Genomic DNA, 27,103 nt, shown 5'->3' on the forward strand with positions numbered 1-27,103 from the left:
CTTCCGGGAGTGAAGTGGCATCTTTCATTTAGCTCTATTGGAGCTGATGACCATAGTTAATTTTTCAATCTCCCAATTTTGTAATAGTGCAAAGGAAAACTGCTACCTGCAAATGTTGAAGGCAAACTACTTTGCTAGGACAGCGCTAAAGCGAGGGATATACACAAGGGCATGACCAGACCTCGGGGCTCAATTCAGGCTGCTCAGGCAACGAAAGGTCAACAAGCAGCCAGTTGTAAGGATCAGACAACATTGCATTCGCGTTCAAAACAAATCCTGTTCAAATTGCATATATGTATTAGTTAAATTTTTTTTTTTAAATTTTTATGCATACAAGATGCATACAAGAACTGAGGTACAGGCCAGAGGTGCAGGGAGGTGAGAGGATTCACCAGAGACAGAGCAGGGAACAGAACAGGCAGACCGACTGAAATACAATGCTGAGGGGCGAGACAGGCGAGGTCTGCTGCGCCATGCGGGGTGCTCCCTGGCTGGGGATCGAACTTGTTCTGTTAGGGGGAAAGGATGTCCTGAGCTAATCCTGTACAGGCTTTGTGTACTCCACCCCCACTCCAGACCAAAGCCGTCAAGACATTGGGAAAGACAAATCCCATCACCACCAAAGGGAAGGTTGCTGGGACCTGAGGGTGGAGTTAAGCAGCCAGGTTTGGTATAAAACGTGGTATAAGACACGTGGGTCTTGCGGGTCTCTCTCTCCTCTTGGTTTCGTGGCTGGTGGTTCGCAGCCAGCTCTCAGAGTGCCATTGGGATTCCAGGGCAGCGGAAAGGGTAGGACGTGTTTAAGACTTTATTTCCCTCTTTTCTCCCTGAGTTGTACATTTCCTCATTTCCCCTCCCCTTGTAAATAAACCTTTTATTAACCTTTTGTGTGTGCCTGCAGTAGAGTATTAATAACTCCTTTTTAAGCATGCGGGTGAGGACCCACAGTCAGGCAACCGCTTTATATCCGGGCTGCCCGTTATAGTGTTGCAGAGGCTGCTGATTGCTTCATAGTGTGGTGCTTAACCCCTTGCGCCACCAGGGAGGCCCTATGTATTAGTTTTTTGAATTGTTCATAGTACCTCTTTTCACAGTGAAAAATATTACCACGGATTTGTAGTGGCTTTTAAATGCGTATCGTTTTCCTATTACCTATGTAGAAATTGTCCTCACTCCCCATGAGCATTCATGCTTTTCCCCTTGAAACGTGCTCTCCCAAGTCACTCCTTTCCTACTTTTGATAGAGACATGAGTATGGGAAATATTTCCCTATTGTGAGGAAAGCAACAGCAAATACGATGATAAATGGCAACTGAAACTGCTTCAGTTAGAGGTGATAGGGTCTGGTGAGGAAACTCTCCACTTGGGTAGAACAGATCCGATTTAAAGATGTTAGCGCTGCTGAGCTCCAGCCAACTGTTGTCAAGTTGGAATTGGGCCCTCCTGTTGTATGGTATTTTGATCTGGAAGTAGAGCCAGATATGTGAACATTATGCATTGTTTGCATTTCAAAAATGTTTTAACATGCAGACCAAACACATCATAGTCACATGCAATCAACAGGCCCATAGTTTGTTAGTTTTGGTCTAAACTGTAAGTTTTTAGAGCAACCCCTTGATTTGTTCATTACTATTTTCCATGCCCATTACAAATCCCCTTGGATATTTGGTAGTCAATAAACGTGTTAAAAGGAATGTGAATGAAAGCAGAAATGAATACAATCCTTAAAAGTTATTAGGGAACAGGTGGTAGTGATTGATTAAAACATTGCTAGTGAGAGAAAGATGGCAATATTTATTGAGCACCTATAACATATATCTACTTAAAATTATGATCTCATTTAATTTAGGGGTTTACCCTCCCTGGTTTTATATAAAGAAACAGGTCCATTGTCAAGACCATACTGCTAATAAATAAAAAAGTCATTGGCATCTAATACAATGGCAAAGCTACTGATTTGCTGTTTGAACAAACCCAATTATTTATGGTGGGTATTTTAGCTGCCTGTATGAGAATTGGAGGATATTGAGAATTGACGAGCTGTTTATAGCACATCTGTGACTATATTTACTAATAGTTTGATAAGCCTTTTGGAAGTGATAGCATCTTCTCCCTAGTAATTAACGAAGGGAGAAAGAAAAGGATACTAATACTTATTTTGAACTGTATGTCAGATTTTTTTTTCTTATGAGAAATGCTTTTTTAAAAAAATATTTTTGGGTCACCCTGGTGGCGCAGCAGTTGAGTGCTGGGTTGCGAGGCTGCCCTCAGCCTCTGCAGAGCCAGTTTGATCCCCGGCTGCTGGGCGAGGTTCCCACATGGTGCGTAGACCTCTCCTGCCGCCCGCTGCTCCCCTCAACAGTATACTTCATCGGTCTGCCTGTTCAGTTCCCTGCTCTGGCTCCGGTGAATTCTCTTACCCTCCCGCGCTTCTGACTGTACCCAGTGCTTGTATAAATAAATAAATAAATAAATCTTTTAAAAAAAAAAAGTATCAAAAAAAAGCCTACTGTGTGTCAACTTAAAAAAATATTTTATTTTTTACATCATTGTTCATTTTCAAACATTATTTGCTTCCCCCCACCCCCTCAGGTGTAGCCTCCATAGAGTTTCCTTCACCAATGCACCTGTGCACCATCACCTCAGTCCCCTGTCCTCCTCCCTCCCTCTCTTTGATCCCTCTCCCGCCTCCTCCCCTGCAGGATGTCTCTGATTTATAATTGTCCATTTTTGCTTGGTTGTGTTTTGTACTGTTATTATTTTTTTACACTGATGTCTTATTTGGTTTCGCTATATTCCTGCTATAAGTGAAACCATGGGATGTTTTTCTTTTTCCTTCTGACTTATTTCACTGAGCATAATTCCTTCTAGCTCCATCCACGTTGCTGTGAATGGCATCAGTTTATCTTTTTTGATTGCTGAGTAGTATTCAATGGTGTATCTGTACCACATCTTCTTGATCCAGTCATCTATTTTTGGGCATTTGGGTTGTTTCCAGGTTTTACCTATTGTAAATAGTGTTGTAATAAACATAGATGTACAGATGGTCTTTTGAATCAATGTTTTTGTGTCCTTTGGGTAGATCCATAGTAGTGGAATTGCTGGGTCATATGGTAGCTCCATTTTTAGTAGACTGAGGAACCTCCAGACAGCTTCCCATAGTGGTTGGACCAGTTCGCACTCCCACCCACAATGTAGGAGAGTTCCTTTTTCACCACATCCTCTCCAACATTTGTTGTTGCTTGTTTTTTTGATATGTGCCATTCTTACTGGTGTAAGGTGGTATAAGGTGGAGTAAGGTGGTATAAGGTGGTATCTCAATGTGGTTTTAATTTGCATTTCCCTGACGATAAGGGATGTTGAACATTTTTTCCTATGCCTGTTGGCCATTTGCATTTCCTCTTTGGAGAAATGTCTTTTAAGTTCTTCTGCCCATTTTTTTTAAAAGATTTATTTTATTTTTATATAAGCACTGGGTACAGTCAGAAACACGGGAGGGTGAGAGAATTCACCAGAGCCAGAGTGGGGAACAGAACAGGCAGACTGACGAAATACACTGCTGAGGGGAGCAGCAGGCGTGGCAGGAGAGGTCTGCACGCCATGTGGGACCCTTGCCAGCGACCAGGGATCGAACCGGCGCTGCAGAGGCTGCGTTTCTGCCCATTTCTTGGCTGGATTGTTTATTTTGTTTTTGTTGAGTCGTGTGAGTTCTTTGTATATCTTTGTGAGCAGTCCCTTATCAGTTGACTGGAGTGCAAAGATTTTTTTTCCCAGTCAGTGGGGTGTCTCTCTGTTTTGGTTAATGTCTCTTTTGCTGTACAGAAGCCTTTCAGCTTGATGTAATCCCACATGTTTATCTTTTCCTTGACTATCTTTGCTTTGGGTGATGAGTCTTTAAAGATGTTATTATAGGGCCTCCCCGGTGGCGCAGCGGTTGAGCGCTGGGTTGCGAAGCTGCCTGCAGCCTCTGCAGTGCCGGTTCGATCCCCGGCTGCTCCCCGGCCACCAGAGGAGGGTCCCACATGGCACGCAGACTTCTCCTGACACCTGCTGCTCCCCTCAGCAGTGTACTTCAGTCCTTCTGCCTGCTCTGCTCCCTGCTCTGGCTCGGTGAATTCTCTCACCCTCCCGTGCTTCTGACTGTACCCAGTGCTTGTATAAATAAATTAAAAAAAATCTTTGAAAAAAAAAAGATGTTATTGTGATGTACGTTTTGTAGTGTTTTACCTATATTTTATTCTATATATTTTATAGTTTCAGGTCTTAAGTCTGGTTCTCTCATACATTTTAAGTTGATTTTTGTGCACAGTGAGAGGTATTGGTCTAGTTTCATTTTTTTGGATGTGGTGGTCCAGTTTTCCCAGCACAATTTATTGAACAAGCTGTCCATGTTCCATTGCATGTTCTTTGCTCCTTTAGTTGTCCATGTGTGATTTTATAGAAAGGGCTCTCTATTTGATTCCATTGGGCTGTGTGTCTGTTTTTGTTCTAATACCAAACTGTTTTAATTATTATGGCTTTGTAGTATAGCTTGAAGTTTGGATATGTGATAACTCCTTTCTCCTTTGTTTTCATCAGTAGGGCTTTGGCTATTTGTGGTTTTTTGTGGCTCCATATGAATTTCATCAGTATTTGTTCTATTTCTTTGAAGAATGTCATGAAATTTTTACTGGAATAGTGTTGAATCTGTACATTGTTGTTGGTAGGATGGACATTTCAATAATGTTAATTCTTCCAATCCATTAACGGGGGATGTCTTTCCATTTCTTTGTGTCTTCTTCTATTTCTTTTAACAGTGTTTTATAATTTTCTTTGTATAAGTTTTTTACCTCTTTTGTTCGTTTTATTCCCAATATTTGATTTTTTTTGTTTCAATTATAAAAGGGATGGTTTTCTTGATTTCTTCTTCTTCCGATTGATTGTTTGTGTATAGGACGGCTACTGATTTTTGTGTATTGATTTGTATCCTGCTACTTTACTGAACTGGTTGATTATTAATTTTTTAAAAATATTTATTTATTTATTCATACAAGCGCTGGGTACAGTCAGAAGCACGGGAGGGTGAGAGAATTCACCAGAGCCAGAGTGGGGAACAGAACAGGCAGACTGCCGAAACACACTGCTGAGGGAAGCAGCAGGTGCAGCAGAAGAAGTCTGCTGCACACCATGTGGGACCCTCACTGGCGGCTTGGATCGAACCAGCGCTGCAGAGGCTGTGGGCAGCTTCACAGCCCAGCGCTCAATTGCTGCGCCAGCAGGGGAGGCCCTGGTTGATTATTTTGAGTAGTTTTTCTGTCGAGTTTTTAGGGTTCCCTATGTATATTATCATATTGTCTGCAAATAATGATAGTTTAACTTCTTCTTTCCCTATTTGTATGTCTTTCTCTTGTTTTATTGCCCTGGCTAGGACCTCCAGTATTATATTGAAGAGCAGTGGTGAGAGAGGACATCCTTGTCTTGTTCCTGATCTTTAAGGAAAGGCCTTCAGCTTTTCGCCATTGAAAATAATATTGTCAGTGGGTTTGTCATATATGGCTTTTATCGTGTTAAGGTGTGTTACTTCTACCCTGAGAATTTCAAGGGCCTTCATCATAAATGGATGTTGGACTTTGTCTAATGCTTTCTCAGCATCTATTGATATGATCATATGGTATTTATTTTTCTTTTTGTTGATGTGTTGGATTACACTGATTGATTTTCATGTGTTGAACCATCCCTGTGCCCCTGGGATGAATCCCACTTGATCGTGGTATATTATCCCTTTGATGCATTGTTGGATTCTGTTGGCAAGGATCTTGTTGAGAATTTTTGCATCTGTGTTCATTAGGGAGATTGGCCTGTACTTTTCTTTTTTTGTGCTGTTTTTTTTTTTTTGTTGTTGTTTGTTTTTATTTTATAGAGGCATGTTTTATATATTTATTTTATTTGTTTGTTTGTTTTTTTTTTATGCATGCACTGGGTACAGTCAGAAGCGCGGGAGGGTGAGAGAATTCACCAGAGCGGGAAGCAGAGCAGGCAGAAGGACCAAAGTACACTGCTGAGGGGAGCAGTGGGCGGCAGGAGAGGTCTGCGCACCATGTGGGACCCTCCTCCGGTGGCTGGGGAGCAGCCGGGGATCGAACCGGCGCGGCAAAAGCTGCGGGCAGCATCGCAACCCAGCGCTTAACCACTGCGCCACCGGGGAGACCCTGTTTGTTTTGATATTAGTGTAATGTTGGCTTCGTAGAATGTATTTGGTAGTATTCATTCTTTTTCAGTTCTTTGAAAGAGTTTGTGTAGGATAGGCACTAATACACTGCTGAATGTTTGGTAGAATTCATTTGTGGAGCCATCTGGACCTGGGCTTTTGTTTTTGGGGAGTGCTTTGATTACTGCCTCAATTTCGTGCTTGTAATTGATCTGCTTAGTTGTTCTATTTCTTCTTTGTCCAGCTTTGGATGATTATATCGTTCTAGGAATTTGTCCATCTCTTCTAGGTTGTTGAATTTGTTTGCATATAAGTGTTCATAGTAATCTCTGATTATTCTTTTGATTTCTACTGAGTCTGTTGTGATTTCTCCTCTTTCATTTATAATTCTATTTATATGTGTTTTCTCCCATTTTTTCTTTGTGAGTCTGGCTAGAGGTTGTCTATTTTGTTTATTTTATCAAAGAACCAACTTTTGGTTTCATTGATTTTTTTTAAAAGATTTATTTTATTTATACAAGAACTGGGGTACAGGCCAGATGCGCGGGAAGGTGAGAGGATTCATCAGAGACAGAGCAGGAACAGAACAGGCAGACTGACGAAATACACTGCTCAGGGGAGCAGCAGGTGAGACAGGAGAGGTCTGCTCTCCATGTGGGACCCTTGCCAGCTGGCCGGCATCGAACCGGCGCTGCAGAGGCTGTGGACAGCTTCACAGCGTGGTGCTCCACCGCCTGCCAGGGAGGCCCTTCATTGATCTTTTGGATTGTTTTTTTAATTTCCATTTCATTTATTTCTGCTTTGATTTTTATTATTTCCTTTCTTCTACTGGCTTTAGGGGTTTTTTCGTTGTTCTTTTTCTAGCTCTTTGAGATGTGAGGTTAGGTTGTTTCTTTGAGTTCTTTCTTGTTTCTTGATGTGAGCCTGTATTGCTATATATATTTCCTCTTATTACTGCTTTTGCTGCATCCCATACATTCTGGAAAGCAGTGTCCTCCTTGTCGTTCAACTCAAAATATTTTTTAATACCTTCTTTGATCTCCTCATTAGTCCAGTGGTCTTCCAGTACTATGGATTTCAATCTCCATGAAGTGGGAGTGTTCCTTGTTTTCTTTTCATGATTTATTTCTAGTTTGATGCCTTTATGATTGGAGAAGATAGTTGGAATGATTTTGATCTTCATGTGTCTGTTGATGTTTGTCTTGTGGCCCAGTATGTGATCAATACTGGAGAATGATCCATGTGCGCTTGGGAAAAATGTGTACTGAGATTTTTTTGGGTGCAGTGTCCTATAGATGTCTGTTAAGTCCATGAGTTCTATGTCTTTATTTAAGTCCCTAGTGTCTTTGTTATTTTTTTGTCTCGTTGATCTGTCCATTGGTGAGAATGTGGTGTTGAAGTCTCCTACTATATATGTATTTTCTTTAATTTCTGATTTCAGAGCTGATAATAATTGTCTAATATATTTTGGTGCTCCTTGATTTGGTGAGTAAATGTTGATGAGTGTTATTTCTTCCTGGAGTATTGTCCCCTGGATCATAATATAGTGCCCATGTTTGTCTCTTTTTACTTTTTTAAATTTGAAGTCTATCTCATCTGATATAAGTATAGCTGTTCCTGCTGTATGCCAGACTTTTAAACAAATTTAACTCATTTTTGTAATGGCACTGTCAAATAAGTTTATCTTCATTGTGCAAATGAGGAAACTGAAGCTCAGATTGGTTAAGTCCCAGGTCACTTAGCTATTAAATGGCTAATTAGGGGTTTTCTGAACAGTCTGCTCCTGAACTCTTGTCACTCCACATACTGAGATATTTTCATATTTTCTTATTACCCAATTCTTAATTGCTCTGTGACTATCACTACCTATATGGGTTCAATAGAAATATTTTATTCTTTTGAGTCCAAATTTAGATCTGGATTGGCATGGATACTATATGATCCCTAATTATGTGGTTGATGTTTCTCCAGAATTCTAGAAAGCTATCACATTGGCTTTTGTTGTAAACCATTTGTGGCTATGGATTTGCCAGCTAAGAGTGAATGGGATGAAACCACCTGCAAATTGGCTATTTGTCAGCATCCGCAATGTTGGGCAAGTATCCGCCGGATTGAGAGTGGCCACCCTCGAATCCTGGGTGGTGTTCCTTGCAAAACTCTGGAATCAGAAGGTGAATTGACCAGTTCCTGTCTCCTTCCTTGTAAGATCCTTGAACTATTAATGTTTGGCTCCTTTGACATATTTCATGTTTTCTTCTGATCTGTTTTCTCAGACAAACTCCCAATGCTCACTATTGTGAACATCTCAAATCCCTGCCTCCAGGCCAAGAGACGTACTCGTCATCGTCATCATTTATCAGGATTTACCTTCTCTAAGGCTCGAGGTTCAAAGTTTCACTCTAAATTTCAAGGCAGGTAAATTATCATAGAGTCTTTCTTTAAGAGCCTTTCAGAGCCTACTATCTCAAAATTCCAGGAGAGGAGAACCCCTCTGGGTATGTGGAAGCAAACAGGGCACTATTTTCTATACAGGTGGCGTCTGTTTCTTGACCTCAAATTAGAGCAGTCTCATGTAGTGGGGGTTGTAGGTGGGGGAAGAATGTTTTAGATTACTGAAATGACATATGCAAAGGACTGGAGGTGAGAGTAAATTCTTCAGCTAACAGGAAACAGTAGTTCTGTGTGTCTAGAATCTAGAACAGAACTATCTGTTCTGGTCATAGATGAGGCCAGTCAGCTAGAGTAGAAAACAGGGGCCTTCATGTGGAACTTCACAAATCAGACTAAGGAGTTGGGTCTTTATCTACACTTCTTTGCATGATTAGTACACACATTTGACATATTAAAAAAAAGGGGAGTAGCATGTGATATGAAAATGTAAATGGGATGTTATTTTTATTGTAAACATGTGAGCCTCTAGTGGACTCTGAGACCTGGGACACTGATCGTGAAGGACACACAAGGCGGGGAACTGCTGTTAGCCAGAAGCAGTGATTTTCTGTTTTTCTCAGCATGGTTGAATAGGAATTATGAACAAAGACATCTGCATTTTTTCACAAGTCAGAGAAAGCCAAAACAACCTTGCCTCGCACACCATATACGTGAGCTCATACACACCGCATATGTGAGGCCTTGAGCTGTGAGGCCTTGAGCTTATCTGCACGTCTGCCCCAGTGGGCCTCTGTTGCTAGGTAATGACTGGGGAGACTTCCAAGGACAAAGCAAGTTTGGGGCGTCCCTCCTGGGCGGTTTTCCGCCCTGATGTATGCCTTTTGGTAAGCCCTTTCCCTTGCCGTCCTTAGGTCACCTCTCGATCATCCTCATGCAACAAAACATATACATATCAGGGCTTCCCTGGTGGCGCAGGGGTTAAGCACAGCACTGTGAAGCTGTTTGCAGCCACTGCAGCACAAGTTCGATCCCCAGCCAGAGAGCTGACCCACATGTGCAGCAGACCTCTCCTGACTCACCTGCTGCTCCCCTCAGCAGTGTATTTCAGTCAGTCTACCTGTTCTGTTCCCTGCTCTGTCTCTGGTGAATCCTCTCACCCCCCACATCTCTGGCCTGTACCCCAGCTCTTGTATGCAAAAATAAATAAATCTTTAAAAAAAACACATATACTGGCCTCCCCGGTGGCGCAGCGGTTAAGCGCTGGGTTGCAAAGCTGCCCGCGGTCTCTGCGGCGCTGGTTCGATCTCCGGCTGCTCCCCGGCCACCAGAGGAGGGTCCCACATGGCGCGCAGACCTCTCCTGCCGCTCGCTGCTCCCCTCAGCAGTGTACTTCGGTCCTTCTGCCTGCTCTGCTCCCCGCTCTGGCTCTGGTGAATTCTCTCACCCTCCCGGCTTCTGACTATACCCAGTGCATGTATAAAGAAAACAAACAAACAAACAAATAAATAAATAAAACATGCCTCTATTAAAAAAAAAAAAAGAAAACTCTGTGACATTAAAAAAAAACACACATATACACATCAAAGTTACCATTTTAAATATTTTTTAAATGTAGAATTCAGTGACTTTAAGTGCAGTTACATTGTACAACCATCACCATTACCCATTTCTAGAACTTTTTCATCATCTCCAACAGAAATTCCTTATCTATTAAATAATAACTTCCAATCCCCTCTTCCCTTCAGCCCTTGGTATCTCTTTTTTCTGTGTCTATGGATTTGCCTATTTTAATACTGTGAAAGTACATACAATAACTGACCTTTTGTGTCTGGCTTATTTCATTTGGCATGTTTTTGTGTTTCATCTATGTTGTAGCATGTACCAGAGTTTAATTCCTTTTTAAATGGAAATATATTTATTGTATGTAAATACCACATTTTTAAAGTTTAATGTATTTTTGAGCATCTTATCAAAGGTACTTAATAAAACTTTTATTGATGGTATTGTAACTATCTATAGCTGGAAAGACAGAAGCTAGGTGAATTCAATTTGAGGTAACAAATAATTGTGTAGTATTTGCAATGTGCAATATCTGGTTGAAAGCTGGTCCATGAAAAACAAAAACAAAAATTAAGATGGTGAGACCCTACATCCATAATAAGTATTCAACACAAGGATTTCTGTAGGTAAGTAGAAGGCTTTTCCTGCTAACACTAACTTTATCATCCTAATAAGTCTTTGCATATGTGTTTCATGTTTGAAACTTTCATTTTTTAGGCCTCAGAAGGATTTACCTGACAAAAGTTTAATCAGTCGTACTGACAGATCTCTCAAAGTAAGTCACAGATTAAAAATGTACTTCTTCAACACTTTCTCTTTACAAGTGGAAATAAAATATTCCTTGGGATAACTATAATCTGAGTAATGAAGATGCTTGTGGTAATGATAATAGGACCTGATCTTGGGTCCTTACTTATATGGCAGTCTCTACTAATGCCTTTGCATACTGTTTCCAGAAATCCCAGATAAAAGTGGGATTGATTTATGGCAATTTGGCCTGAGTAAGGATTTTGCCTCTATCCTGCATGGAGTATTTTTACTGTCATCTCTTAAGGTAATGCAAATCCTGGAATGTCAGACTTAACATGGCCCTTACTGTCATTTGATGACTTTCAAACTTTTTTTTTTTAAGATTTATTTTTATTTACACAAGAACTGGGGCACAGGCCAGAGGCAGGGGAGGGTGAGAGCATTCACCAGAGACAGAGAGGGGAGCAGAACAGGCAGGTGCTGAGGGGAACAGCGGGTGAGACAGGAGAGGTCTGCTGTGCCATGTGGGTAGCTCCCTGGCTGGCTGGGAATCGAACCTGTGCTGCAGAGGCTGCGGACAGCTTCACAGCACTGTGCTCAACCCGCCATACCACCGGGGAGGCCCTGGCTTTCAAACTTTTTAAGCTGTGGTCTATGGCAAGCAATACATGTTACAATTAAATGTCATGGAACAATTCTTATCCTAACTGTGGATGATGTGCTGTATTATTTTATCTCCTGTTCTATTTTGTTTTTAAACAACATGGACTGTGAGTCATAAAATTTTACTTCATGGTCTATGAATAATTTGCAATTGAAATTTGAAGAACATTGGTAACCATGGTCTCTCATGTATCTTACAGTTGAGGAAACTGAAGCCTAGATAGGACATGCTTTGCTAAAGTACATAGCTAGTTAGGGGTAGAGCTATATTAGCGCTTAGGAAGAAAAAGCTTTCTACTTATTATCTGTTATAAAGAGAGATTATTCTTTACGGTCTGCCTGAAAAGAGAGCTACTCACTTTTCAATGTTATGTGGTGGAGAGTATAAGGGACTAAGAGAAGGTAGATCAGTTTGAATGGATGAATGACAGTAGTTACCTCTTTGATCTTTTCAGAGCAAGATGATTAGATTAAATTAGTCTTATTTTTTTTTTTTGAAGATTTATTTATTTATTTATTTATACAAGCACTGGGTACAGTCAGAAGCGCAGGAGGGTGAGAGAATTCACCAGAGCCAGAGCGGGGAGCAGAGCAGGCAGAAGGACCGAAGTACACTGCTGAGGGGAGCAGCGGGCCGCAGGAGAGGTCTGCGCGCCATGTGGGACCCTCCTCTGGTGGCCGGGGAGCAGCCGGGGATCGAACCGGTGCTGCAGAGGCTGCGGGCAGCTTCGCAACCCAGCGCTCAACCGCTGTGCCACCGGGGAGGCCCAGATTAAATTAGTTTTAAATTAATTACTTGAATAGATAATACATGCAATTGGTTCTAAGTCCCAAAGGCATAAAAGGGTTTGTAATGCCAGAAATCTCCCTTTTTCCCCCAAGCCAATTAGCTCATTTTTTGTGGGGACAACCTTATTTTCAGTAGTTTTTTCATCCCCTGTATCCAACCATGGACATGGACTAGATTATAAGGTTTCCTTGAGCATTGTGAATAGCTAAGTGGCTAAAATGTGAAAAGAGCTAACACTAACTTTTTGATAGATACCAATAACTGTAGGCAAGCAGTGACAGTAGGAATTTTGCTTTTGTCTCTAGCAGTCTCCTCCCAAATTACATATTATCTCCCAAGCTACATTTTATTATCTGAAGGGGACTTAAGTCTTTGGAATGGGGTAGACGGAAGGAGTAGTGGTCCCCTAGATAAGCCTGAAGGTATACTTATATGGGATGGGGTTGGGAATTGCCAAATACAACCCTACTATCTCCGGGAGGCAGGGGAAATTATTCATTTACAAATGCTCAGCCTTGCAGACTACCTTTACTGATACATGTGTTTTTTTTGAGGGGAGGAGTTTTATGAAGATGTTTTGGGACTAGAAGATGTCTTTGTCATCTTTGAGACTAAATGCTTTTGGTTAGGGTGGTAATCAGTTCTTTTAGTCTGGTACTGAATGCTCTCAGGGACTGGTACCTTCAAGCCTTATTTAGACTGTTTGTCTTTCTTCGAGCTTCCAGTGCTAAATTTGAATAGGACAAAAATTCCCTGTCCTCAGGATGTTAGAAATATGGTTGTAATCTGGATTCCAGAAGAATCAGACAATCAGATGATGTGAGTATCATTTCTGCAACTCCTTCAACTCTTTTTTTTTTTTTTAAAGATTTATTTATTTATACAAGAACCTGGGTACGGGCCAGATGAGTGGGAGGTTGAGAGGATTCACCAGAGACAGAGCAGGGAACAGAACAGGCAGACTGATGAAATACACTGCCGAGGTGAGTAGCGGGTGAGACAGGAGAGGTCTGCCGTGCCATGTGGGATTCTCACCGGTGGACCAGGATCGAACCCGTGCTGCAGAGGCTGTTGACAGCTTCACAGTGCGGTGCTCAACCGCCTGCGCCACCTTCAACTCTTATAATCTACAAATCCCTACTGTCCTCTGCATGCCTCCTTTTGAACTCTTCTTTTTAGTCACTTCATTGCAGATCATAGGAGATCAAGCAGAGAAGGTGGTCATGATTTCTTACATCTGTTTCTTGATACACTGGAATTCTATTTTAATGCACTTAGAGTCATGCTGTGGACTTTGCTACATCAAATGCTACATGGCAGTAATGGCATACAAGATGGGGCCTAATGTGTTTGTAAGGTTTGACTAAGAAATACAACTTTTCTTTTAAAAGATTTATTTATTTATGCATACAAGAGCAGGGGTACAGGCCAGAGAGATGCAGGGGGTAAGAGGATTCACCAGAGACAGAGTGGGGAACAGAACAGGCAGACTGAAATACACTGCAGAGGGGAGCAGCGGGCGAGACAGGAGAGGTCTGCTTCACCATGTACGTTGCTCTCTGGCAACCAGGGATTGAATATGTGCTGCAGAGGCTGTGGATTGCTTCATACTTCATAGTGCAGTGCTTAACCCCTTGTGCCACCAGGGAGGCCCCGAAATACATACTTTCTATCAATTTTTCTTTCTTTTTTTTTTTTTAAAGGCATGCATTTTTATTTATTTATTTGTTTGTTTGTTTGTACATGCACTGGGTACAGTCAGAAGCGCAGGAGGGTGAAAGAATTCACTAGAGCCAGAGCAGGGAGCAGAGCAGGCAGAAGGACCGAAGTACACTGCTGAGGGGAGCAGTGGGCGGCAGGAGAGGTCTGCACGCCATGTGGGACCCTCCTCTGGTGGCCGGGGAGCAGCCGGGGATTGAACCGGCGCAGCAGAGGCTCAGGCAGCTTCGCAACCCAGCGCTCAACCTCTGCGCCACCGGGGAGGCCCTCTATCAATTTTTCTTATTAGCCTCAACAACTAGTGAAAATGTTCTCAGCAAAACACATGAAGTTTTGGTTTCAACCCAAAACCTAGTAGAATGATACAAAATGAATAGTGTATTGGACTTGTGTACAAAGTGGAGCGTGATAAGATCATTTGGTAAAGACCCAAAGGTATGCCAACATTGACCCGTATTGAAAGAGAATGTTTTTTTCTTTAATGACTGCTAAGGCAATTGTTTGTGTGTGTGAAATAATTGTTTTTGCACTAGTCTTAACATTTAGTATGCTGTTACAAGTCTGTAACACCCAGTATATAACTGTAATTTGAAATCCAAACAAATTCTCAATACACAGAAACCTACATCAGAGTGCTCTACTTTAATATCCAAGGCAATATAGAATTGTACACAAAATAAAAAGAGAAAACATCCCTCTGACTTTCCCTTAAATTAAGCATGTGCTGCGTTTCAGTTATATCAAAGACAATACAAATTTATTGGTCAGGTATATATCCCTATTCACTGATTTAATATGTGACCCACCACCCCCCAGCCCCCAATTATTTTATTTTAAAAACCTTGTTATGTTGCTAGTGCCAGGTAATGGATTAAATAATGGTTGTTTTTTTTTTTTAAAGATTTATTTATTTATACAAGCACTGGGTACAGTCAGAAGCATGGGAGGGTGAGAGAACTCACCAGAGCCAGAGCAGGGAGCAGAACAGACAGACTGACGAAATACACTGCTGAGGGGAGCAGTGGGCCGCAGGAGAGGTCTGCGCGCCATGTGGGACCCTCTTCTGGTGGCCGGGGAGCAGCCGGGGATCGAACCGGCGCTGCAGAGGCTGCAGGCAGCTTTGCAGCCCAGCGCTCAACTGCTGTGCCACCAGGGGAGGCCCTGGATTAAATGTTCATTCAAAAATCAATTGCACCTAACTCAGCAAAAACAAAGAAAATAATCCAGTCAAAAAATGGGCAGAAGAGCTAAAAAGAAACTTCTCCAAAGAGGAAATACAAATGGCCACCAGACATATGAAAAAATGTTCAATGTCACTTGCAATGAGAGAAATGCAAATCAAAACTACAATGAGATACCATCTCACACCAGTGAGAATGGCACATATTAAAAAAAAACTAGCAACAACAAATGTTGGCGAGGATGTGGAGAAAAAGGAACTCTCCTGCACTGTTGGTGGGAGTGCAAACTGGTCCAATCACTATGGAAAGCTGTGTGGAGATTTCTCAACCTACTAAAGATAGAGCTTCCATATGATCCAGCAATTCCACTCCTAGGTATTTACCCAAAGGAACAGAAACATCAATTCCAAAGAGCACCTGCACCCCTATGTTTATAGCAGCACTATTTACAATAGCTAAGCTTTGGAAACAACCCAAATGCCCAAAAATAGATGACTGGATCAAGAAGATGTGGTATATATACACCATGGAATATTACTCAGCTATCAAAAGAGATAAACTCATGCGATTTGCAGCAACATGGATGGAGCTGGAAGGGATCATGCTTAGCAAATAAGCCAGAAAGAAAAAGAAAAATACCAGATGGTCTCATTCATGCAGGAATCTAGAAAACCTAAATATGGACCAGGAAAAAGAATAACTATAAGAAAGGAAAAAGTCAAAATCAACAAACAGCTATGAACCAGAGACACTCTTTGGGGGGTGGGGGAAAGGAGGGATTGGGGTCAAAATCGGGGTTGCAATTGTATGGGGAATATAAAAATAAATAAATAAATAAATAAATAAATATGAAAATTTAAATTGAAAAAAAATCAATTGCACCTGTTTCTACAAAAACAATATGTAAAAGATATTTGTAATTCCCTTTCATTGGAGCAGTGTACAACAATCTACCTAACAACTGAAGGATTGCTTAAGGATAGCCATCATAAGAATTTCACTTATAGAATATGCATACTTTAACATATTTTCTCATCTTTTTAAAAAAAAATTTTTTTTTCTGCGTATAAGAACTGGGGTGTCGGCCAGAGGTGTGGGGGGTAAGGGGACTCACTAGAGACAGAGTGAGGAGCAGAACAGGTGAATCTACTGAAATACACTGTTGAGGGGAGAAGTGGAGAAGGCAGGAGAGGTCTGCTGTGCCATGTGGTCACCTCCCTGGCAGGGCATGGAACCTTTGCTACAGTGGCTGGCAATAGCTTGAGAGTGCTGAGACTTTAACCCCTGTGCCACAAGGGAGGCCCATATTTTCTAATCTTTGGAAAAGTTACCTTAGAAAAGGAATTCAGTAGATTAATTTATAAATAACCATTTTGGATGTCAAATCTGCAAAAATCAATCCTATCACATTGGGATAGATTAAGATAAAGCTAAAATGTGTTTCCAAATTAATATATTGGGAAATAGAACCAAAAATCTGCAATAAGTCAGTATCTTTTTTGTCTATTTCTTTTTTTAAAACAAACTAGTAAAGGACAAAACCCAGTTATGTTTATGATTTGAAAAATCTTATAATGCAGAGCCCCTCATTCAAAAACTTAAGTGCAAATTGCAATGTTATCAAGCTTTTAACAAATAGTGTATTTCAAAAATGAATGAGTCTATATAAAAAGTATGACCAGCACTTGTTTTCTGATATTAATATTAATCTGATATAGCATTTGTAACCATGCTGTACTAAAACATGTAATGGTGCAATATGAATCATGACTTGTTAACAAATTGTATTATCCCATACACCCCAAATATTTAGGCTGGTCATAAATTTAACAATGCATAAGTATATATTCAAGTATGGATAGCCTCTTATATAAATTGCTATTTAGCAATACACAAACTGCCTCAAAGATTCTTATAGGTAGACATTTAGTTATACCAATAAAACAGCATGTCCTGAAAATATAGGCACATTTTAAAACATTTCAAGACAATTCTGTTAACATAATAGTCCCACAGTGTGACTGAGTAATAATCAGGACCTACATTAAAAGCAAAATATTTAATCAGTGTAGTACATGATTGAGTCAACATAGTTCCCAGGGAACAGACCAGTCACTCGATTGCAGAATCCTTTATATTGGCCACCCTATTTCTTTATTATACAAATGATTGCACCCTCTACTAACTACAGCTCATCATCCTTGTTTTCTGTATAATCACATATTACTACAACTTTCTCAATATAATTCGTGGGGGCCCCAGCAGGATCTCTATTTATATATGGTTCATTATGTTGAACAGCCATCCTTCCTCATCTTCATAATCTACTGGAGGTTGAGGGGGAGGAGGCGGAGAGTCATCAAACTTGTTATCCAGGAATACTGTCTGGTGGAGGTGGTGGTGATGGAGTTGAACGATCAGCATTGAAATTTAAGAATAAAGTGGACCTTTATTAGCAAGAAACAGCAGAAAAATTGAGCAGTCACAGAGGGAGGTCATCCGTATCCACTAGATGATGTTGAAGGAGTGGTAGAGTGTCAAGAAGTTTGTCTGGTCATGGTGCCATACCAGAATCAGAGCTGAGCCGGGGTCTGGGTAGAAGGTGGTGAAGGTATACACATGGCAAAGGGAATGCCAGTACTGCCTCTTCCACTCTTTTCTTTACTTCCAGTTCTTCTACTACCTTCACTGTGTCCTTAGTCTCTGATTTAAAGAAACTGTCCTTCATGGACTATGCTGACTTCCAAGTCCAGCAGGACTTGGCATGTAGTCATTTGGGTCATTGGGGGTTAAGTATTCTGTCCCAATATTTTCTGATCTGACTGCATTTGGTGGTGTCTGAGTAGGAGTTGTGTGCCAGTTTTGGTTATTTCTACACTTGACATCATGGTCCACATCATCCAGAACTGTACAGTCAATAGTTTTCTACTTTATGGGGTGATGCATATTTGTTGGTGCTATTATATTGTGAGTTCTTGATGTATTCTTGTTTGTTGTCAAAATATGTGTCTCTCTTTGAGCCACTTTCTCTTTATGAGTATCCATGGTCTGGGAGTTATGATTGATGGACGACTCCATTCTCCAAAGCAGTTGGAGTACATTGTTGACCAATGCATTTATTTAATAAGCAACACTAGCTGGAGATTGGGCAATGTAGGCCTTGGTCTCTTCTAAAGCTTTTATCTGCAGCCTCTTTTCCACAACAAGGAGTATTAGCATTCTTCATCAGTCAGAACCAACTGTACATAGGTAGTTGTTTTCACAGTAGTTGCTACCTGAGTCAAGTGATGTTAACTCTATCAGTGTTTGCTTTCCAGATAGGAGCTCCTCAAGTAACAACATCTGCAGCTCTGCCATTTTCCCTTCTGCAGTTCATGCCTTAAAGAGACAAAGGCAGCATGGTCTGCAATGGCTCCAAGTGCCTCACAGTCAAGATATTCTTTTTATTTTGTTTTCTTCTTTTTCAATGATTGTGTGAATGCTTCTTTATAGATCCATTTTTGTGTGAATATATATATGTATACATATATGTATATAAATATGTTTTAAACAAAAATACTCCTAATGGTTTATTTTTGTGTAAAAGAAGTCCAGAAGTCTCTGGACTAGGAGTAGCATGTCATCTCCATGAGGTAATCAAAACCATAACTCCTTCTAACTCTTGGGTTGTTATCTTTAGCCCAAAGCTTTCATCTTTTAAGATGTTTTGTGGGGTCTTTTTGACTACTAGAACTCCAGCCATCATATCCGTATTCCAGGCAAGAAGGAGGAGGAAGAGTAGGGTGAAAAATACTTGAATACTTCCTCTGTACTAACCAGTGAAAATTTACTGGAGAACCAAGTAGACTTGGTCCTTGTCCTCCTACAGTCTTAGTTTGTGTGTGGGGAATCCAAATGTTACAAACATCACCACAGCCAAGTAGATGATTACTAATTTGGATTAATGCTATGAAAAGAATAATTGGATTGTATGAGAGAATGGTGGGAGCCTAATTGAGATGGGGGGGGGTTCATGTTTTTCATAATCTCTGGGCAGTGGGTACCACTGGGATCCCCAGTAGCCTAATAGCTTTGAGTATTGATTAATGGCTAGAAGTCTTCACTGTCAGCATTCACAGATATCCTTAGTGCTTCTGATTAATGTCTGGAATAAGTTGTGGTTATTTTTATTTTAAGTCCAACTGAGAGGAAGCCTATTGTTCCTAAACAGTCGGGGGAGAAGGAAAGGAAGAAGGCTGCAGTGGTAAGTTTGATGTTTTGGCCAAACCTTTAAGACATCACTCTGAGAGTTTTTGTTTTCCTTTCAGTTACTCATTCACTCTCTAATTGAGCAACATCTGTAAAAGAAAACCTCTTTGTAGGAATAAGTACCAAGCCATTTTTTATTCAGAGATTCTTTCCTTGTCTCCTTCATACAGGGAGGTGAAGAACACCTTGAAGACATGTTAGAAAGGACTGTTGGTTATTCAGGAAGAATTTTTTGTCAAATAAAAACTAGTTTCCTGTGTGATAGGGATAGAATTTCAGAGGACCAAGAATTATAATAGACTTAGACTGGACTTCTAATTCTGACTCTACCATATATTGGATAAATTCAGGCTTGGATCAGCCAGAGTTGGAAGATTGCTCCGTCCATGACAGCAGTGTCTTGGCCCATTTTGTTCATTGCTGAGTCCCCAGCTCTAGCCTTGTGCTTGGCAGATAGTTGGCCAATAAATATTTATTTAGTTTGTTCAATAAGTACATTAATAACCTTTTTGGGAAAATACAACCTCAACAACTAATCTCCATATGATGTGAATTCAATGAACCGGTTTGGGGAGTCGGGGGTGAGGTGGGGAATGAGGTGACCCTCAGAGCAGCACAGAAGGCAGGAGTCTGCAAACAGTTTCATGTACCAAGGTTGTGTGGGGAGGTTGGAATGTTGATGGAAAGGCATAGCATGGAAGAGAATGCTTCAGGGAGTTTTTCATTGTTTCTCTTCCAGAGCAGCAAGTCACCTCTGTCCCGAAAGCAACACTCAGAAAAAGACTGGAGAACTCCAAGGATGATGGTGCCTCCCCCCTCCCCAGTACATTTGTTTGAGCAACTCACTTCACATTCCTCACCTCTTTGGAACCAATTTGACATGTTACCTCAGGATCTATTGAAGGAGTAAGTATCCTGTCAGCCTGTGCCTCTGCCTTTCTTTGAAGTGAAGGAGGCTAACCTGTAAGCAGTGTGATCTTTCTGAGTAGGGAGGGGCGAAAACTATCTCCCTGAGTATGGCAGTTTTCTTAGACTTACCAATAGGTAGCAAGGACGGTATTCATGATCGTTTATCAAGCACTTATCACCTGCCAGGCCCTGTGCTAAGAACATCACATCTCAGTCAAAGCTCACTAGGAGGTAGACGTTATTACTCTCCTCCTTTTCTAGATGGATATGGATAAGTGGAAGACAGAGTGGACATGCCATTTGGAATGAAACAAGCATTGAATTTGATCCTGAAACCTACTGACTTAGTGAATTTTGGTGCTTCATTTAGCCTCTTTAAGCTTCTTTTTCCTCATCGGCAACATGGGATACCTGTCCTTGGGGTGCTGCGAGGTTCAGTGGTATGAACACATGGACCTGACCTATAGTAGACATTTAATTCATATAGCTCTAACTAGAGCTGTTGCCAAAGGTGACTTCAGGTGTTGTTAGCAATGCCTGGAGGTATGGGCTCTCCAGTCCCTAAGTGGATATTTCTTTGACTATGGAGCCCTTTTCATTCTCCTTAGCTATACTCTCCAAGCGTTGTTGCTGACTGCCCATCTCTGTCCCTTCCAGCCTCTTGTCAGATAAAGGGAAAACCGTTTCTTGTCCAGAGCTGAAGGCACAATTGGCCATGGTGAAAAAGACTCTTCCCCTGGAAAAGAGCCGGCCTGACAGTGCAATTTCTGCTAGGATGTTTTTATCTATACAGCGCCTCACCCTGCAAGTAAGAGCTGGGAGCCTCGGAATAAGATGTTTGTCTGCAGATCCACAGTCGTTTCCTCAGGCTGGAAGGGTTGACTCTATTTCTTCCTGCTTTTCTGTCCTTCCACTCTTGGCTAAGCCCCATAGAAGGGCTGGGCTCTATGTAGGTAAAAGCAAAGGTGCCAGGAAGGGCTTGAGGAAGGCAACCGCTTCTGTTTCTTCTGTGCTTCATTCCCCACCTTTCCTCCTCAGCCCCCGGTGCAACGCTGTACACTCCAGTTCTCAAAAAGTGCTAGTTGACTAGATGGATAAATGCCTTTGAGGTACATTTTGAGAAAAGGAAAAACGTGCTGTAGAGATTTTCTCCTTTTCTTTCCTCTAGAAGCCATTGTTGAGACACTCTGGACATTTGAAGAAATTATCTTCTAACCTGAAGACAGAAGGTAAGTCCTCTGTGTGGCCAGATCTCCAGGTGCTGCTCTTCCTTCAGTCCACACTCCTCATAGTTGATGTCCCCTATCAGTGATATTTGTGGCCACACTCGCACAGGGTCACATGTAGAGCTCAGTGTCAGTTGCAGCCTCGCCTCCTCTGCTTGGTCCCTGTCAGAGGGAGACTGTCACTGTTATAGAGCAGCCCTGGGTTGACTGGGGGGCCTGTCAGGGTTGAGTGGGCTTTCTGGTCACCAGATCATTGGAAGCAGCAGGAGCAACAGCAGCAGGAGCAACAGCAGCAGCAGCAGGAGCAACAGCAGCAGCAGCAGGAGCAACAGCAGCAGCAGCAGCAGCAGCAGCAGCAGCAGCAGCAGCAGCAGGAGCAACAGCAGCAGCAGCAGCAGCAGCAGCAGCAGCAGCAGCAGCAGAAGCATCAACAGATGAAGGCAAAGATACCTACTAAGAAAAAGGTAGAGGGGACTCCTTGATGACTCAGGGATTAAGTTTCAGTGCTATACCACCACTTTAGTGAGTTCAATCCCTGCCGGGGAGCTAACCCACATGGTGCAGCAGACCTCTCCTGTGCCCGCTGCTCCCCTCAGCAGTGTATTTTAGTAGATCCACCTGTCCTGCTCCCCACTCTGTCTCTGGTGAATCCTCTCCCCCCAACACCTCTGGCCTACACCCCAGTTCTTGTATGCATAAGTAAATAAAAATAAATCTTCAAAAAAGAAAAAAGAAACAGGTATAGTGGCAATGAGTGGACCCCCAGGGTTTGCTGGAACTGGGAGAGGGAGAGGTATATGCAGCCCATAATGGGAAGGGTTGGGTGAGAGGTGGGATTCTCCCTGTTCTCTGTATGTAGATATTAACTCCTTTCTTTTAGACTCCTTTTGAAAAGTTTTCTTTACTTCCAAAAGTTTTAATTTACTTCCTTCTCATATGGGTTGCAGGAGGCTAAAAAGAAATCCAAGAGTGATCCAGGGAGCCAGAAGGCTTTGCATAAACATTCAGGTGCTGTGGTTCATGGTCCAACCATAGTAAGGAGAATATGGGTGTGGGAGGGACAGAATATCAGGATATAGCTGAGGTCAAGAAAAAACAACTTATTTTTGTTTGTTTGTTTTACATGTTGGGACCTACCTTTCTCAAAGGCACACAGAATTCTCCTTGGAACAGTTCAGTTTGCCTGGTCTATCAGGCAATCTCATCCTTCCATCAAATATTTACTATGCAAGTGAGCTTGGCTTGATGTCTGCTCCACATGGGGATTTGACAGGTGGCCACAGGCATAAGGCCATAAGGCACAGTCATTTTTCCTCAGGTCCTACTTTAGGAAAGCCAGAGTGGTTTGAGGATTAAGAATAAGCCCAGGTTACCGAAGAGAAGATCCTTTGACCAAGGAGGCAGGAAATTTCTGGGTCCCTCAATGGAGCCCCAAAGAGTCCTAAGATAGCAGAGTCCTGGGCCCTCCACTTCCCATCCACAGGTTAAGTTTCTGGCGCCTCAGGCTGAAATCAACATACATCTAGACCCCCGCACTGCGCGCCCTCCCCCTCTAAGAGGCAGGCAGCTGGTTCTTCACAGAAAATCCTTTTCCTCTAGTGTCTATGCTGGAAATGAGAATGGGTATCTCCCTGTTAGGAGGGCTTTTCATACCTGAGCTGGAGGATATACTTATCAAGATCCTTCTGGCCTTTCTCAGCTTGAGTGCAGCAGGGAAGAAGGGAAAAAGAATTCCCCTAAACCTAAGAAGATTGTTCTGCCCTGCTCAGACTGGAGATTGCTGATGTAATGTGACAATAATGGTTTAATCATCAGTATTCACTCTCCAAACCTGGGGCACTGAGAGGGCTCAGGTGACATGTTTCCCGACAAGGATGTTGCTCTCTTGGTTTATTCCCATTCCACTGAACTCTCTGATGCCAACAGTGTTCTCTAACCTGAAGCTCTAAGAACAAGCTCTACTTTCATGGGAGATAGAGCCAGGGCCATATGTCCCAGGGTGGGAAGTTAGCACCCTATGGGGGTGATTGATCCTTGGATTCTGCTGCAGCGCCTTTTGTTCCTCTTCCTGATGCTTCCATTAGGAGCAGTTTTGGTTGGGTGACTGGGGTGTCCCTCTGACTCATGTTCATGGATGAGTGGCCTGTCCTTACAGAGTTGAGAAGGCCTTCTGGAAGTGAGGATTTTTGCATTGAATCTTGAATATGTGGGAGAGGTTTCCTGCTATGGAAGAGAATTCCTGGAGAGGACATAGCCTGTGCAAAGATATCTCGGAAGAGCTTGGCTGCTCAGGGACCACTGAACATCCATGTGGCTGTGGGATTGGGTATTTAAGGAAGAATGATAAATCAGGACGAAGAGGAAGTACAGGCTTACATAGCTGCTAACAAACATTTCTTTGTCTTCTGTGCTGCTCTACTTGACTGCACCTGAAATCAGCCATGGAGCTTTTAAAACACGAATACCTGGGCTAAAGGTGGGACCTAGTAAATCAGAACTTACTAATCCTGATTTAGATGTTGAGACCCAGGCCTCAGTGTTTCTTAGAGCTCCCTAGCACTGCTGGTTTGCAGCAGAGGAGAGAACCAGTGCTAGTAGGGGTCACAGAAGTGTTGTGCAAAGGAGTTCCTTGATTGGCTTTACCATTTTTAGCATAATACATCTGGTAGCAGTTTGGACAATGTGTAAAGAAAGGGAAATTGAGAAAGTAATGAATGAATGTATTTAGCAACCAGTTAGGGGAAAAAGCTGATGCAAAAGACTTACAAAACTTGAGTTGTGTTTTTTTTTCTCTCTCTTTTTTTTTTTAGTGGTTGGGGGGTCTTCAGAAGCCAGTAAGTGTACATTGGAAATGGTGCAAGAAAGTAAGGAGAATATTCCTAAACTGAGACGGTAGAGTTAAGGTTTCTTTTGCCTGTATGATGTGAAGGTGCCTACTTCTTTCTTGGAGGAATCCTGGGTCTTTTAACACACATTTGACCTTAATCTCTAAGTCTGTGATAGAGTCATAGTTCCAGGGAACAGAATCACAAATAGAAGTCAAAAGGCCTAAGTCCTTCTCATTTGTTTTTAAGGTCTTGGCCTGGGTAAGGAGTCACTTGTAGCCTAAGGGTTAACTAGAAACCCAACAATGGCATAGGACATGCCAATAAGTCAACAAGAATTGACTTCTTTGTGGTCACTAGGTCATGGAACTCTACAAGATTGGGAAAGTAATGAAAAGCAGCAGAAGCAGAAGATCAGAGGGCCCATCTTAAAACTGGTGAGCATATTCCAGGGCCATTCTGCTAGGGTCCTGTTTCAGTTCTCTATTCCTGTATAACAAACCACCCCAAAGCCCAAAGTTCTGATGGTTTGCTGTTTCTCATGATTCTGTGGCTTTTTTGGTCTTGCTTGGTGTCACCCAATGAGCTCCCTTCAGCTGGAGCCTGGGCTGGCGCCCTTGGCCAATTTACCTTAGTTCTCTTCCATGAGGCCTTTCCATGTGGCTACTTTGGGTTTCTTGATAGCATAGCAATTTCACACAGGCACTTTCTTAGGGAATGGACCTGAACCTGGAACCAGTGTCATTTCTGCCACATTTATTGGTCAGAAAATCACTAGCCCAGATTCAAGAGAAGAAGAAATCGATTCCTCTTTTGATGGCAGGCACAGCATGTGGATACAGGAATGGGAGGAACTGTTGGCAGCACCTCCGGAGGTGTCTCCCCTTAGCTGACAGCTGGGCATGAGGAAAAGTGGGTATGGCTTCATCTGGTCAACCTGGATACAGAGAATGTGTGATACAAGTTTTTCTCTTTAGTGTCAGGAGGTGGCTTTTTGTCCTGTCTTAGATCTTAATTTCCCCAAGAAAATCATCTTTCAGAAAAATCCTCTTGGATTTTTAGGATTTCCTAAAGTCTTGATTCAAGCTGCCTTATGCTTCTCTAATGCTTTTCAGGGTTCCACAGAGAGACTGCAGAGGAACTACACTGAGACCTGCCTAGACTCTGTCCCCAGTAAGGAGAGTAAGTGACTAGGGCAGAGGAAACTTAGTAAGCGACTGAGGACAGGGAGAGCTAAATGGTGTTGACCAGGATGTTTCGCCTTTCTGGAGGGCGCAGTCCGCATCCTTCAGAAGGGTCCTTCTCTTTCTGTCCTCCATTTGTCACAGTCATCTGTGGGGAGACTATGGGTACAGTGAATGCTTGGGTTTTCTTTTAGATCCTGAATTACCCAGAATAGAACCCATGAACAGGGGCATCAGCACTCAGATGGAGTTTGTGCTGGAAGGCCAAAAGAAGACCCCAGTGGACTTTTCATCTTATGTGAAGACAACAACCTGGAACCCTGAGCTCAAGCTGCTGAGGATTCTTCAGGCCACTGATCAGGAAGAGGAGAACCAAACCTCAGAGGAAGAGAGTGAAGGGACTTTGGGGACGCAGTCAGAAGGTGTCATGGAGGGGCAGGCAGAAGGTGTCACAGAGGGGCAGGCGGAAGGCGTCACGGAGGGGCAGGCAGAAGGCGTCATGGAGGGGCAGGAAGAGGCCTTAAGGGAGGACAGGCAGAGGGCCTCAGGGAAGAACAGGCAGAGGTCCTCAGGGAAGAGCAGGAAGAAGGCCTCATAGAGGGGCAGGCAGAGGGCTCATGGCGGGCCCGGCAGAGGACCCCAGGAAAGAGCCTTATTTTGGAGCAGAATGCCTGGAACGTTCAGTATAGTGAACTTGAACTAAAGGCAGAAAAGGAGAAGGGACTAATACTCCCTGGAGTCTATACCAGGAGCTGAGCTTTGGAATTCTGTTTGTTTCATTCACTTCTACTTGCCTCTAAAATAAACGAGGGAGGAAAGCCCTGCCCATTTTAACCTTAGATAGTTTCTCTTCTGTTAGGGCCAGGATAATTTTAATGATTAAACATTGTTGCTGCTAAATCAAAAGACTCATTCTTTGTTTCCGGGAGAAGGGGAAGAGCTATTTCTTGGTATCTGTTTTCTTGGTCCCTTTTATCTCCTCACTGAAACTCTGAAAGATTTCCAATTGTAGGAAAATGAATTTGGCCTGTGGGGGCCTCTACTACGTTTCTGGTTTTTCCTCTCAGTCTCTGGAAATGGTTTCTTTGGGGAATGGCATTGCCATCATTATCAATAATGTTCATTGTGTTTTGTGTATATGTGTGGCATATTAACTCATTGTGTCATGTACATATGTTGTTGTGTATAATATTTCCATGTGTGTGGTATGGATTCTTATTAACCTGAAAGAGCTTTCAGTTTCTAAGTTAGAGTATGAAGGAAAGTTTTCATGAGGCTCATCAAGATTTAGAATTCAGGTAACCTTGAACTTGGCTTTTAGAATAATTTTTTCATGTTTTTATCCTTAAATATAGAAAAATTTCAAAGTTGCATAGAAGTGAAGGGGATAATAACAGGAGACTCTCAGTTACTTAGTGTCTTAAATTTGGGAAATATGAACCCTTGCCCTGGGCGTCATCATTTGAAAAG

General features: G+C 42.2%; 1 protein-coding gene and 1 pseudogene across 1 annotated transcript; one reads left to right on the forward strand and one right to left on the reverse strand.

Moving 5' to 3' along the window:
- The first annotated feature begins 168 nt into the window (after positions 1-168).
- CUNH9orf43 (chromosome unknown C9orf43 homolog) lies at positions 169-26,558 on the forward strand. Its single transcript, XM_054689377.1, has 14 exons — positions 169-235; positions 8,159-8,358; positions 8,461-8,602; positions 10,856-10,913; positions 13,060-13,160; positions 19,418-19,484; positions 20,229-20,395; positions 21,056-21,206; positions 21,567-21,627; positions 21,874-22,088; positions 22,572-22,632; positions 24,810-24,886; positions 25,565-25,631; positions 25,828-26,558. The coding sequence occupies exons 2-14, from the start codon at positions 8,208-8,210 to the stop codon at positions 26,229-26,231; spliced, it is 1,722 nt and encodes a 573-aa protein (XP_054545352.1). The 5' UTR covers positions 169-235; positions 8,159-8,207; the 3' UTR covers positions 26,232-26,558.
- LOC119231800 (abl interactor 1-like) lies at positions 17,301-18,598 on the reverse strand (annotated as a pseudogene).
- Positions 26,559-27,103: the final 545 nt, after the last annotated feature.

Source organism: Talpa occidentalis, unplaced genomic scaffold (assembly GCF_014898055.3).
Source record: "Talpa occidentalis isolate TD23 unplaced genomic scaffold, MPIMG_talOcc4v2.1 talOcc4.7, whole genome shotgun sequence".
Lineage (NCBI taxonomy): Eukaryota > Metazoa > Chordata > Mammalia > Eulipotyphla > Talpidae > Talpa > Talpa occidentalis.